The 13943-nt window shown below is 51.1% G+C and overlaps 1 protein-coding gene across 1 annotated transcript in view; it reads right to left on the reverse strand.

The window, feature by feature from the left end:
* The window catches only part of DRC11L (dynein regulatory complex subunit 11 like), a gene marked incomplete at both ends in the record, with an annotated part of 75851 nt that overhangs the window by 37502 nt on the left and 24406 nt on the right, over window positions 1–13943 (reverse strand). Inside the window, 2 exons of the mRNA XM_084621148.1 lie at window positions 10614–10802; window positions 11550–11747. Coding sequence (XP_084477274.1) covers window positions 10614–10802; window positions 11550–11747 — 387 coding nt within the window. The remainder of the gene's footprint in view (window positions 1–10613; window positions 10803–11549; window positions 11748–13943) is intronic.

Genomic DNA, 13943 nt, shown 5'->3' on the forward strand with positions numbered 1-13943 from the left:
CATCTATCTGCCACCCTGACCGGGAAAACCGAAAAGTCTGCTGCTTGCCAGGAGCTAAGATTCACGATGTGACGGAGAGACTGCCGAGACTCATCAAGCCCTCGGATCGCTACCCCTTCCTGCTTCTACATGTGGGCACCAATGATTTTTCTGCGGAAAAGGACCTAGGGGTGACAGTGGACGAGAAGCTGGATATGAGTCAACAGTGTGCCCTTGTTGCCAAGAAGGCCAATGGCATTTTGGGATGTATAAGTAGGGGCATAGCGAGCAGATCGAGGGACGTGATCGTTCCCCTCTATTCGACATTGGTGAGGCCTCATCTGGAGTACTGTGTCCCGTTTTGGGCCCCACACTACAAGAAGGATGTGGAAAAATTGGAAAGAGTCCAGCGGAGGGCAACAAAAATGATTAGGGGACTGGAACACATGAGTTATGAGGAGAGGCTGAGGGAACTGGGATTTTTTAGTCTGCAGAAGAGAAGAATGAGGGGGGATTTGATAGCTGCTTTCAACTACCTGGAAGGGGGTTCCAAAGAGGATGGCTCTAGACTGTTCTCCGTGGTAGCAGATGACAGAACAAGGAGTAATGGTCTCAAGTTGCAGTGGGGGAGGTTTAGGTTGGATATTAGGAAAAACTTTTTCACTAGGAGGGTGGTGAAACACTGGAATGCGTTACCTAGGGAGGTGGTGGAATCTCCTTCCTTTGAAGTTTTTAAGGTCAGGCTTAACAAAGCCCTGGCTGGGATGATTTAATTGGGGATCGGTCCTGCTTTGAGCAGGGGTTTGGACTAGATGACCTCCTGAGGTCCCTTCCAACTCTGATATTCTATGATTCTAATATTCTGCAAGGGACAGGCAGACAACAGGACAGCATGCTGCCTTCCCAGCACCAAGACATGAGATGTTACTCTAAGATTGGACAGGCTTCTGAAGTCAACAGGCAGGGATCCATTGGTGATGGTTCATATCAGCACTAATGTCACTGCATTGCAGGATATCTTGCAGATAGCAAACGGGTTCAGGGAACTCAGAAGCGTGCTGAAGAAAAATGTTCAAGTGTTCTTCTCTGAAATCCTTTCTGTCTCACAAGTGAAGGAAGGCAGAAGGCAGAAGATTCCAGAAGTAAACCACAAGTTAAGTAAGTGGTGTAGGGTGGAGGATTTGGGTTTTGTGGCACATTGGTTCACCTCGCACGGGAAGAGGGTCTATATAGCTTGATGGCCTCCATCTCAGTAGAAGGGGTCCAACCTCCTTGGAGACAGGCTCACTAGAGTAGTCCGGAGGGGGTTAAACTAATAGCAAATAGGAAGGGTAAAAAGAGGGAAGATCTGAGCACTCAGCACAAAATCAAGGTGTTGAGAACAAAACTAATCAAGGAGCTAAAGGACATGAAGAGAAGAAATTACTGAATTGCCTCTACACCAATGCTAGGAGCCTGGGTAACAAACAAGAGGAATTGAAATTGCTCATCTGTGAGCATAAGTTTGATCTACCTGGTATTGCTGAAACCTGGTGGGATGATTCGCACAATTGGAATGTTAAAAATCAATGGTTATAACATACTTAGGAAGGATCAAGTGGGCAAAAGGGCAGGGGGAATGATCTCAATGTCAAAAATAGCATTCCCTGTTTCCGAATCAATGAAAATGAATGAAAAGAAAGAGCTTATGGATCAATGTCCTAAAATAAAGCACAGGATGGGGTATCAGATCACAAAATCTCAGTAGGAAACATGATGAATGGTTCCTTACACAGGTATCTATAATATGTAGGGGGGGAAAGCTGCATGATCATGGGAGACTTCAATTTGAGTGAAGTACGCTGGAGGTCTCATGCTGGCAGTACTAAAATATCCTTGGGATTTCTAACCATTGTAGATGACAATTTCCTAATGCAAAAAGTGTTGCAGTCAACACGAGGGATTTCTTTATTAACCCTTGTCCTAACAGATAGAGAGGAACTGATCACAGGACTGAAAAGGAATGATAACACAGGTACATGTGAGCATGATTAGATCGCACTTGTACTGCGCCAGCGGAATAAAGTCCAGATCAGTACCCTATAGAGTTGGTGCTTTAATTGGGCCAGTTTCACAAAGCTGCTATGGGCTGGGGACCGAGCGGATCTGCAGCAGTTCTGCCAAAAAGGACCTGGGGGTGACAGTGGACGAGAAGTTGGATGAGAGTCAGCAGTGCGCCCTTGTTGCCAAGAAGCCTAATGGCATATTGGGCTGCATTCGTAGGAGCATTGCCTGCAGATCGAGAGAAGTGATTATTCCCCTGTTCGGTATGGGTGAGTCCACATCTGCAGTATTGCGTCCAGTTTTGGGGCCCCCACTACAGAAGGGATGTGGACAAATTGGGGATAATCCAGCAGAGGGCAACAAAAATTATTAGGGGGCTGGAGCACATGATTTATGAGGAGAGGCTGAGGGAACTGGGCTTATTTAGTCTGCAGAAGAGAAGAGTGAGGGGGGATTTGATAGTAGCCATGAATTACTGAAGGGGGGGTCCAAAGAGGATGGAGCTCGGCTATTCTCAGTGTTGGCAGATGACCAGAAAAGGAGCAATGGTCTCAAGTTGCAGTGCAGGATGTCTAGGTTGGATATTAGGAAAAACTATTTCACTAGGAGGGTGGTGAAGCACTGGAATGGGTTCCCTAGGGAGGTGGTGGAATCTCCTTCCTTAGAGGTTTTTAAGGCCCAGCTTGACAAAGCCCTGGCTGGGATGATTTAGTTGGGGTTGGTCCTGCTATGAGCAGGGGGTTGGACTAGATGACCTCCTGAGGTCTCTTCCAATCCTGATATTCTATAATTCTAAATCAACTGTGAGGGAGAATTTAATCAGAAAAATGTGAATTTTAATTTGGGAATCATGTAACAACAGTTTAGTACATGCCCAAAAAGCCACAATCCCACAATTGAGGAAGAAGGCCATGCTGGTTTAAAAAAACCTACCTGATTTAGAAGGGAAGTGAAAGCAGCTGTAAAAAAATAAAATCTAACAAATGGAAGAGAGGGGAATTTGATAGTAAATATAAATAAAAAGTTAGGAATTGTAGAAAATTGATAAGGGAAGCAAAGGGACACAAAGAGAACGCTATGGCTGGAAGAGTTAAGGGCAGAAAGAAGGAGTTTTTAAAATATATAAGGAAACAAGGAGAACCCCAACAATGGTATTGGTCTATTACTAGATGGAAACGGTAGAGCAATCGATGATAATGCAGAAAAGGCAGAAGAGTTCAATAAATATTTCTCTTCCATAGGCAACAGGTATAATAGGCCAGAGAAGGCTAAGCCATCCCTGGCATAGCCAGTGCCACGGGACCCCGGATTGAGGGTTTTTACTTATTATTATGCACCAGGCATGTTCTGAAACAGCTGAGGAGGGGGTATCTGCTATTCAGCTTCCCACGTGCATCAGTATCAACCTGGACTCCACAGAGATTACTAAAAAGAAAAGCATTCCCTGTGCATCCGATGGAGTGAGCTGTAGCTCACGAAAGCTTATGCTCAAATAAATTGGTTAGTCTCTAAGGTGCCACAAGTACTCCTTTTCTTTTTGTGATTACAGACTAACACAGCTGCTACTCTGAAACAGAGATTACTGATGAACCCGGGAAGCTGAGTAGTCCCGGAACCTGCATGGCACATATAAAAAGCTCAGTGTTCTTCCACTGCATGGCTGGGGGAGGCACTCCACCTTTCCCATTCTCTGGCTGGGGATTCTCCAGCAGTGGGAAGTGGGGCAGGGAGGGCTCAGGGCTCCAGCCACGGGGGATGACGTCTTATGCAGAAGGGGTGGGGCTGGGGAGGATAGCCTCACCAAAGGGGGTGTCCACCCACCGCCCATGTTCTGTTCTGTATTTGGAGAAAAAACAGATTATATAATCTCATCATATGCTGAAAACACACTGTCCATTCCACTCGTATCTCTAGTGACAGCCTCACAGAGCTCAATCTATTTAGTTTAACAAAGGGAAGACTAAGGAGTGACTTGACTAGAGTTTATAACTATCTACATGGAGAACAAATATTTAGTAATGGGCTGTTCAATCTAGCAGAGAAAGGTCTAACACAGGGGTTCTCAAACTGGGGGTCAGGACCCCTCGGGGGTCATGAGGTTAATACAGGGGGGAACACAAGCAGTCAGCCTCCACCCCAAACCCTGCTTTCTCTCCAGCATTTATAATGGTGTTAAATATATTTTAAAGTGTTTTTAATTTATGGAGGGGGGTGTCACACTCAGAGGCTTGCCATGTGAAAGGGGTCACCAGTACAGAAGTTTGAGAACCACTGGTCTAATACGAGTCAATGGCTGAACGTTGGAGCTAGACAAATTCAGACTGGAAATAAGGTGTACATTTTTGACAGTAAGGATAATTAACCATTGGAACAATTTACCAAGGGTCATAGTGGATCCTCCATTACAGATACATTTTTAAATCAAGATTGGATGTTTTTCTAACTGATCTGCTCTAGGAATTATTTTGGGGCAGTTTCCTGGCCTGGGTGACAAGGGAGCTCGCATGTCGCAAGGCTCAATACAGCTGGACTCCCAGATGCAAGTGTTCTTAGTGCCCAGAGGTTGGATCTGAGAGGTGAATGGGAGTCGCTGGAAACCGTGTTGCAGAGATACAGAGGTTAGTAGTTGTTGCTGGTCACAATAGCCAGAATTATCTAGGGGCTCAAGAACATTTGAATTTGAGATAACTGGCTCTGTGGTTATGGGGAAAGCAGTGGATGTGCTATGCCTTGACTTTAGCAAAGCTTTTGACAAGGTCTCCCACAGCATTCTTGCCAGCAAGTTAAAGAAGTATGGGCTGGATGAATGGACTACAAGGTGGATAGAAAGCTGGCTAGATTGTCAGGCTCAACAGGTAGTGATCAACGGCTCAATGTCTAGCTGGCAGCTGGTATCAAGCGGAGTGCCCCAGGAGTCAGTCCTTGGGCCAGTTTTGTTCAACATCTTTATTAATTATCTGGATGAGGGGATTAAATTGTACCCTCAGCAAGTTCACGGATGACACTAAAATCGGGGGAGAGGTAGATATGCTGGAGGGTAGGGATAGGGTCCAGAGTGACCAAGACAAATTGGAGGATTGGCCCAAAAGAAATCTGATGGGGTTCAACCAGGACAAGTGCAGAGTTCTGCACTTAGAACAGAGGAATCCCATGCACTGCTACAGGCTGGGGACCGACTGGCTAAGCAGCAGTTCTGCCGAAAAGGACCTGGGGATTACAGTGGACAAGAAGCTGGATATGAGTCAGCAGTGTGTCCGTGTTGCCAAGAAGGCTAATGGCATATTGGGCTGCATTAGTAGGAGCATTGCCAGAAGACCGAGGGAAGTGATTATTCCCCTCTATTTGGCACGGGTGTGGCCACACCTGGAGTGTTGCGTCCAGTTTTGGTCCCCCCACTACAGAAGGGATGTGGACAAATGGGAGAGTCCAGCAGAGGGCAACAAAAATGATTAGGGGGCTGGGGCACATGATTTACAAGGAGAGGCTGAGGGAACTGGGATTGTTTAGTCGGCAGAAGAGAAGAGTGAGGGGGGATTTGATAGCAGCCTTCAATTACCTGAAGGGGGGTTCCAAAGAGGATGGAGCTTAGCAGGTCTCAGTGGTGACAGATGACAGAACAAGATGCAATGGACTCAAGTTGCAGTGCGGGAGGTCTAGGTTAGATATTAGGAAACACTATTTCACTAGGAGGGTGGTGAAGCACTGGAATGGGTTCCCTAGGGAGGTGGTGGAATCTCCATTCTTAGAGGTTTTTAAGGTCAGGCTTGACAAAGCCCTGGCTGGGATGATTTAGTTGGGGATTGGTCCTGCTTTGAGCAGGGGGTTGGACGAGATTACCTCCTGAGGTCCGTTCCAACCCCGATATTCTATGATTCTATGAACATGACTGGATCCCAAATTATGGGCCTGCAGGGCCTGCTGGCCTAGTGGGAGCATGTTTTGCAGGAGGGCAATCTGGCTCAGGATCATGTCCATGAGTTGCCTCTGTATCTCTTTGTCTTTTTCCAAGCTTTTCTTTGCCAACCTAGTGAGGAGGGCTTTAAACTAGTTTCAAAGGGGGTAGGTGGCAAAAGCCCATAGGTAAAAATAGAAAAAGGCAACCTTAACAGAGGGTATATGTTGGTGGGGGGGCATGGAAAATTAGAATAGGATCATAGGAGAACAAGAAGGAAATCAGTGAAGGAGACAGCTCGATATTTTAGATGTTTATATGCACATGCAAGGACTACGGGGAATAAAGAGGAAGAACTGGAAGTATTAGTACACAAGCTAAATTATGACTTAATTGGCATGATAGAGACTTGGTGGGATAAATCTCATAATTGGAATATTGGTATAGAGGGATATCGCTTGTTCAGGAATGGCAGGCAGGAAAAAAAAGGGAAGTGGTGTGCATTATATATCAAGAATATATACACTTGTTCTGAGGTCCAGAAGGAGGCAAAAGGCAGACCAGCTGAAAGTTGCTGGGTGAAGATAAAAAGGGGAGGGAGGAGGGAAACAGGGGCGATGTCATGGTAGGGGTCTACTATAGAACAGCAAATCTGTACGAGGAGGTAGAGGAGGCATTTCTAGAACAAATAACAGAAATATCCCAAACCAAAAACCTGGTAGTAATGGGGGACTTAAACTACCTGTTGGAAAAGTAATACAGCAAAATGCAGAATTTCCAGTAAGTTCTTGGAACACACTGGGGACAACCTTTTGTTTCTTAAAGTGGAAGAAGTAACCAGGTGAACAGCTGTTTTAGACTTGATTCAGACGATCTGGGAAGAATTGGCAGCTTGGTGACTCTGGGCAGCTGGCCTGTAACTCCCGCTTTCCACAGCAAGCACAGGCTGCGGTGGTTGCTGTGAGCACAGGGTGATGATGGGCAGGTGGGGTAGCTACACCTCTGGGCAGTGAGGGGGGAGGAGAGGAAGAAGTAGTGCCTTTCCCCGCTCTTAGCCCTGCTCCTGGTGTGTGCTGGTCCCACTCGAACTGGCACCTGGGTTCACTGTGGCAAGCTCCCCACGCAGCCTGAACTGGCTGCTCGTGCCTCCTGACCCCTGGAACAATGGGCATGAGGCAGGGACTTGGGACTCAAACACACAAAGCCCCCAGCACTGATGCTCCCAGGACACCAAGGCCCCCGCACTCCCCACTTTGCAGAGTGAACCCCACACCCAGCGGCCTGGCCAGGGCACCACTGGCCTAGAATGCTGTGCAGCATGACCACCCCACCCAGCTCAGCACAGGACTGCATGCCAGAGCAGGGCACACCCATGGGCTGTGTTGTTGGGGACAGCTGCACCCTGATGGGATCCAGCCCTCAGGCTGCCTGCAAGCAGCTCAAGGAGAGGCAACCAACAAGGCCCAGGAGCCAAGCTGTGACTGCTGGGAGAGCCAGGGCATGGAGGATGGGGCCCCAATCTGCCATGGGACCCAGAAGTCTGCAATACAGTGCTCTAAGCAGGATCGGCAACTCTCCAGAATGTGTTCTCAGGCAGTCCAAGAGTGCCACCTCCAGGGCAGAGGCAAAACTGCAGCCATGAGAGATTTCCCCCACGGGGCATGTTCTCAGCCCTGGGACTGAAAGCAGGGAGCCAGAGTGGTAGCCGTGTTAGTCTGTATCAGCAGAAAGAACGAGGAGTACTTGTGGTACCATAGAGACTAACAAATGTATTTGAGCATAAGCTTTCGTGGGCTGAAGCCCACTGTCACGGAGTGTGGGGGAGTCCAGGCCCTGCACCCCTCTTCCTGGGATCCACTGAGACTCTCAGCCAGCCAGTAAAACAGAAGGTTTATTGGACCACAGGAACACGGTCTCAAACAGAGCTTGTGGGTACAACCAGGACCCCTCAATCACGTCCTTCTGGGGGAGCAGGGAGCTTAGACCCCAGCCCTCGAGTTCCCTGCGTTCCACCACCCAGCCCCAAACTGAAACTAAACCCCCCCAGCAGGCTCCCTCCTGCAGCCTCTGTTCACATTCCTGGGCAGAAGTGTCACCTCCCCCTCCCACTCCTGGCTCAGGTTACAGGCTCTCAGATCTCCCATTGAAACTCCCCTGCCACATTCCCAGGTCAACACTCCCCCCTCCCTGCTGCGTCACACCCACTTCATCAGATGCATGTAGTGGAAAATACAGTAGATAGATAGAGAGAGAACATGAAAAAATGGGGGTTACCATACAAACTCTAATGAGAGTAATCGATTTAGGTGGGCTGTTATCAGCAGGAGAAAAAAAACTTTTGTAGTGATAATGAGGATGGCCCATTTCAAACAGTTGACAAGAAGGTGTGAGTAACAAGTAGGGGGGAAATTAGCAAGGGGAAATAGTTTTTAGCTAGTCTAATGACTCCTCCACTCCAAGTCTTTATTCGAGCCTAATTTAATGGTGTCCAGTCTGCAGATTAATTCCAGTTCTGCTGTTTCTCGTTGAAGTCTGTTTCTGAAGTTTTTTTGTGGCATAATTGTGACTTTTAGGTCTGTAATTGAGTGTCCAGGGAGGTTGAAGTGTTCAACTGGTTTTTGAATGTTATAATTCTTGACGTCTGATTTGTGTCCATTTATTCTGTCCGGTTTGGCCAATGTACATGGCAGAGGGGCATTGCTGGCACATGATTGTCGGGCTCAACGGGTAGTGATCAATGGCTCCATGTCAGGATTGCACTCTCAGCGAATTTGCAGATGATACTAAACTGGGAGGAGTGGTAGATACGCTGGAGGGGAGGGATAGGATACAGAAGGACCTAGACAAATTGGAGGATTGGGCCAAAAGAAATCTGATGAGGTTCAATAAGGATAAGTGCAGGGTCCTGCACTTAGGATGGAAGAATCCCATGCACCGCTACAGACGAGGGACCGAATGGCTAGGCAGCAGTTCTGCGGAAAAGGACCTAGGGGTGACAGTGGACGAGAAGCTGGATATGAGTCAGCAGTGTGCCCTTGTTGCCAAGAAGGCCAATGGCATTTTGGGATGTATAAGTAGGGGCATAGTGAGCAGATCGAGGGACGTGATCGTTCCCCTCTATTCGACATTGGTGAGGCCTCATCTGGAGTACTGTGTCCTGTAGCAGGTAATTTCTGGGTACTCTTCGGGCTCTGTCAATTTGTTTCTTCACTTCCACAGGTGGATATTATAGTTGTAAGAACGCTTGATAGAGATCCTGTAAGTGTTTGTCTCTGTCTGAGGGGTTGGAGCAAATGCGGTTGTATCACAGAGCTTGGCTGTAGACAATGGATCGTGTGGTGTGGTCTGGGTGAAAGCTGGAGGCATGTAGGTAGGAATAGCAGTCAGCAGGTTTCCGGTATAGGGTGGTGTTTATGTGATCGTCGCTTATTAGCACTGTAGAGTCCAGGAAGTGGATCTCTTGTGTGGACTGGTCCAGGCGGAGGTTGATGGTGGGATGGAAATTGTTGAAATCCTGGTGGAATTCCTCAAGGGCTTCTTTTCCATGGGTCCAGATGATGAAGATGTCATCAATATAGCGCAAGTAGAGTTGGGGCGTTAGGGGACGAGAGCTGAGGAAGCGTTGTTCTAAATCAGCCATAAAAAAGTTGGCATACTGTGGGGCCATGCGGGTACCCATAGCAGTGCCGCTGTCTTGAAAGCAGGGAGTGTGGCTGGAGCCCAGAAGGGAGAAATGGGAATAACCAGGCAGTGGGGAGCACAGCTCAGATCTGATTTCTGGCTCCCCAGGCACCCAGCAGCCGCCTGTTTGCTGGGTATCCTGTGCCCTCCGCCCCCACGCTCTGGTAGGGTTGCCAACTTTCTCATTGCACATAACTAAACACCCCTGCCCCGAGGCCACACCCCTTCTCTAAGGCCCCACCCATGCTCGCTCCATTTCCCCCTCACTCACTTACTTCCACCAGGCTGAGGCAGAGGGTTGGGGTGCAGAAGAGTGAGGGCTCTAGTTGGGGGTGCAGGATCTGGGGTGGGGCCAGGGATGAGGTGTTCAGGGCGCGGGAGAGGGCTCCGGGCTGGGACATGGGGTTGGGGGGGGTGAGGCTCTGGCTGAGTGTGTGGGCTCTGGGGTGGGACCGGGGATGAGGAGTTTGGGTTGCAGGAGGGGGCTCCAGGCTGAGGCAGAGGGTTGGGGTGCAGGAGGGTGCAGGGTGTGGGAGGAAGTTTGGGTGCGGAAGGGGATTGGGCTGGGGCAGGGGGTTGGGGTGCAGGAGGGAGTTTGGGGTCCAGGGTCCCAACAGCACTTACTACAGCTCCCAGGAAGTGGCCACCAGCTCCCTGCAGCCCCTAGGTGCATGGGCGGCCAGGGAGGCTCTGCACACTGCCCTTGTGCCTGCAGGCGCCACCCCTGCAGCTCTCATTGGTCGCAGCTCCCGGCCAATGGGAGCTGTGGAGCCAGAACTCAGGGCTGGGGCAGTGCTTAGGGGGCGGAAGGACCTAACGGCTGCTTCCAGGAGCCACACGGAGCTAGGGCAGGCAGGAAGCCTGCCTTAGCCCCGAGCCCCCACTGCACTGCTGACCGGACTTTAACAGCCCGATCAGCAGTGCCGACCAGAACCACCAGGGTCCATTTATGACCAGGCGTTCTGGTCAGAAAATGGATGCCTGGCAACCCTACACTCTGGGCCGGACATATCCTTACCTTTTGGATGCAGATGGCGGCCTGCTCACGGTCAAGCTCCTTGGCCCCACTCTCCTGGGCCCTCCTCTCTCGCTCCTCGTCCCGCCGGATCTCCCACATGAACTTGGAACGCAGGCGGCCCTGGCGCATCCGCTCTGCCATCTGCACCAGCTGCACGGCCTCGTCCCGCAGCATGGCAGGCCGGGATGGCTGCGGAAGCAGGGCACAATGAGGGTCAGTGAATCTGTGCCCTGATCCAGCCCATGCCAGCCCCAGCCACAGGCACCAGCCCCAGCGAGAGTGCCAGGGAGAACAAAGCCCGCATGCCCCATGGCCAGCCCCAGCCCCAGGGAGAACAGAGCCCGCACACCCCATAGCACGCCCCAGCCAGGGCACCAGGGAGAACAGCCAAGGGGGGCCTGCTGCACTCTCTCCAGGCTTGCCCACAATTCCCTATCAAACCCATCCAGGGCCAGTCTCAGACACCTCATACATGGGAAACACCAGTAACAGGAGGCCATGGTCCCTGGTACAGCTCTATATCCCTAACAGGCCCTGATAGAGCCCCCACTTCCTGCCCTGCTCCGCTCTGGGAGCACACCCGGCTTCACAAACCTCCAGCCACCCTCCTTTGCAGAACATCCTCCCCTCTTCCCCCTCCCCCCGCTGGCCTGATACAGACCCACCCTCCTTTCTGCCCTGCACTCTCCCATGGGCTCCGATACAGCCCTGCCCCCACTCCTGCATCTCCCTCCACAGGCCCTAGACCGTCCTCATTCCCCCTTCTGCCCTGCACCCACCACCGGCCCTGGTACAGCCCCACCCCTCTCTCCTGACCCAGGCCCATCCTGGTGCAGACCCCACCTCTCTTACCTGGGACTGTCCGGCACTCTGCTGAACTCTCCCTGCCCCTCCCGACACCCCACCCATCCACTGGGGCCTAGCCCAGCCCTGCACCTCCAGCCCCTCGTACTTCAGGTGACTGGTGGGAGTCTCCTCGGCAGAGAAAGGGGCAGCCGGAGGGCAGGCACTCACCCCACAGGGCATGCCAGGCTCCACCCGGGCCAGGATCTCAGACAGCACCTGCTGACGCTCCTTCAGGGCCTTGGCTCTCTGGTTCACAAAGTACTTGGGGATGGGCACCTCCATGTCAGCCTGGGGGGAGAGCACAAGAGCCTCCCCATTAGTTCCATCAGCCCCTGGCCTCACGGCCCCTCCACCCCAGCCCTCACACCCAGCCCCCGCACTAGGAGCTCCCTCTCCTGGCCAGAGGTGTAGCCACGGGTGGGCCACAGCCCACGCACTTAGCATCCAGGCCCATCCCTGCAGCCCCAGCTCGGCTCCGGCCCAGGCACTTGTCCCGCTCCACTGTCGGGCGCTCCAGCCGGGGAGCGGGGTCAAGGGCTCACCCCGCTCCGCTCGCTCGGTACTCCAGCCTGCGCATGGGGGCTTGCGGGCAGGCAAGCCCCCATGCCCCGACACCGCTCCCCAGCTGGAGCACTGGGTGGGTGGGCAGAATGGGGCAAGCCTCCGCGCCCTGTCCCTGCTCCCTGGGTGTGCACCTAGGCTGCAGAGGGCCCTTGGCCAGCATGTCCATCGCCCCCAAGGCTAGCTGGAGAGGGTGCGGGGAAGCAGTCCCAATTCCTCCAGCCCCCACATCCCCTGTCATTGCCCACACATCTGTAGTCAGGGCCCACCCACCCAAGTGTCCCATCCTGGCTATGCCACTGCTCCTGATGCGGCCTTCACAAACCGGCTGTTGCCACCAGCACAGTGTTATGAGTAATGGAGTTGCTATGATGCAAGAAGCTCCAGCCTCCTCACACCGCTCAGCCCTGCTCTCCTCTCCCCTCGCTGGTCTTGCTGGGCAAAGGGGAGCAAAGAGCCCAACAGCTCAGTGCAAATCTTCTCTCTCCTCTCCTCCTGTGAGCAACAGGATGTACCCCACTCCTGCCCCTCCCACATCCAAATGTGCCCCTGGAGCTGCCCCCCAAACCTGGGAAGCAAGGGAGGGAACCCCGTGTCTGCAAATTACTTGCTTAATTATTTGCTCCATTATGTTTCCGGGTACTGAAGTTAAGATGACTGACCTATAATTCTCCGGGTTGTCCTTATTTCCCTTTTTATAGCTTGGCACTATATTTGCCGTTTTTCCAGTCCTCTGGAATCTCTCCCATTTTCCATGACTTTTGAAGATCACCACTAATGGCTGAGCTAGCCCATGGAGAGTCCGAAAAGATAACGGCCACTCCAATTGCCCAGACATTTGGCACCTAACAACTAACAACCATAGATGGCCCACTCCCTTAGGAAGCCAGTGGGTGTGACCAGCTGGAGAACAAAGGGCTAAGAAGAAGGTGTGACGGGTTGAGTCACAGAGATCCCCTTGGGACTGCCACCTGGTGGGTTGGGACTGCCTCCGAGCCCATTTTCCCTGGCAGCTTGGGACTTCAGTACCCCGCCTTGTTGGGCCAGACACAGTAGCCTGCTACAAACCCAGGCCCAGGTCCGAACCACATCCCCCAAAAGCTGCAGGTTTAACTGAAAACAGCTAAAGAAGTGCTGCTGTCTCCAACACACAGATACCCCGTTCCCAATGGGGTTCATAGACTCATAGATATGTAGGTCCAAAGGGACCATTATGATCATCTAGTCTGACCTCCTGCACAAGGCAAGCCACAGAATCTCACCCATCACTCCTACAAAAAAAAAAAAATCTCACACCTATATCTGTGCTATTGAAGTCCTCAAATCATGGTTTAAAGACTTCAAGGAGCAGAGAATCCTCCAGCAAGTGACCCATGCCCCATGCTACAGAGGAAGGCGAAAAACCTCCAGGGCCTCTTCCAATCTGCCCTGGAGGAAAATTCCTTCCCAACCCCAAATATGGCGATCAGCTAAACCCTGAGCATATGGGCAAGATTCATCAGCCAGATACCCAGGAAAGAATTTTCTGTAGTAACTCGGATCTCACCCCATCTAATAGCCCATCACAGGCCATTGGGCCTATTCACCATGAATATTTAATTACAAAAACCATGTTATCCCATCATATCATCTCCTCCATAAACTTATCGAGTTTAATCTTAAAGCCAGATAGATCTTTTGCCCCCACTGCTTCCCTTGGAAGGCTATTCCAAAACTTCACTCCTCTGATGGTTAAAAACCTTCGTCTAATTTCTAGTCTAAATTTCCTAGTGGCCAGTTTATATCCATTTGTTCTTGTGTCCACATTGGTACTGAGCTTAAATAATTCCTCTCCCTCTCTGGTATTTATCCCTCTGATATATTTATAGAGAGCAATCATATCTCCCCTCAACCTTCTTTTAGTTATGCTAAACAAGCCAAGCT

Source organism: Lepidochelys olivacea (genome assembly GCF_965140295.1).
Source record: "Lepidochelys olivacea isolate rLepOli2 genome assembly, chromosome: 2".
In the NCBI taxonomy this organism is placed as follows: Eukaryota; Metazoa; Chordata; order Testudines; family Cheloniidae; genus Lepidochelys; species Lepidochelys olivacea.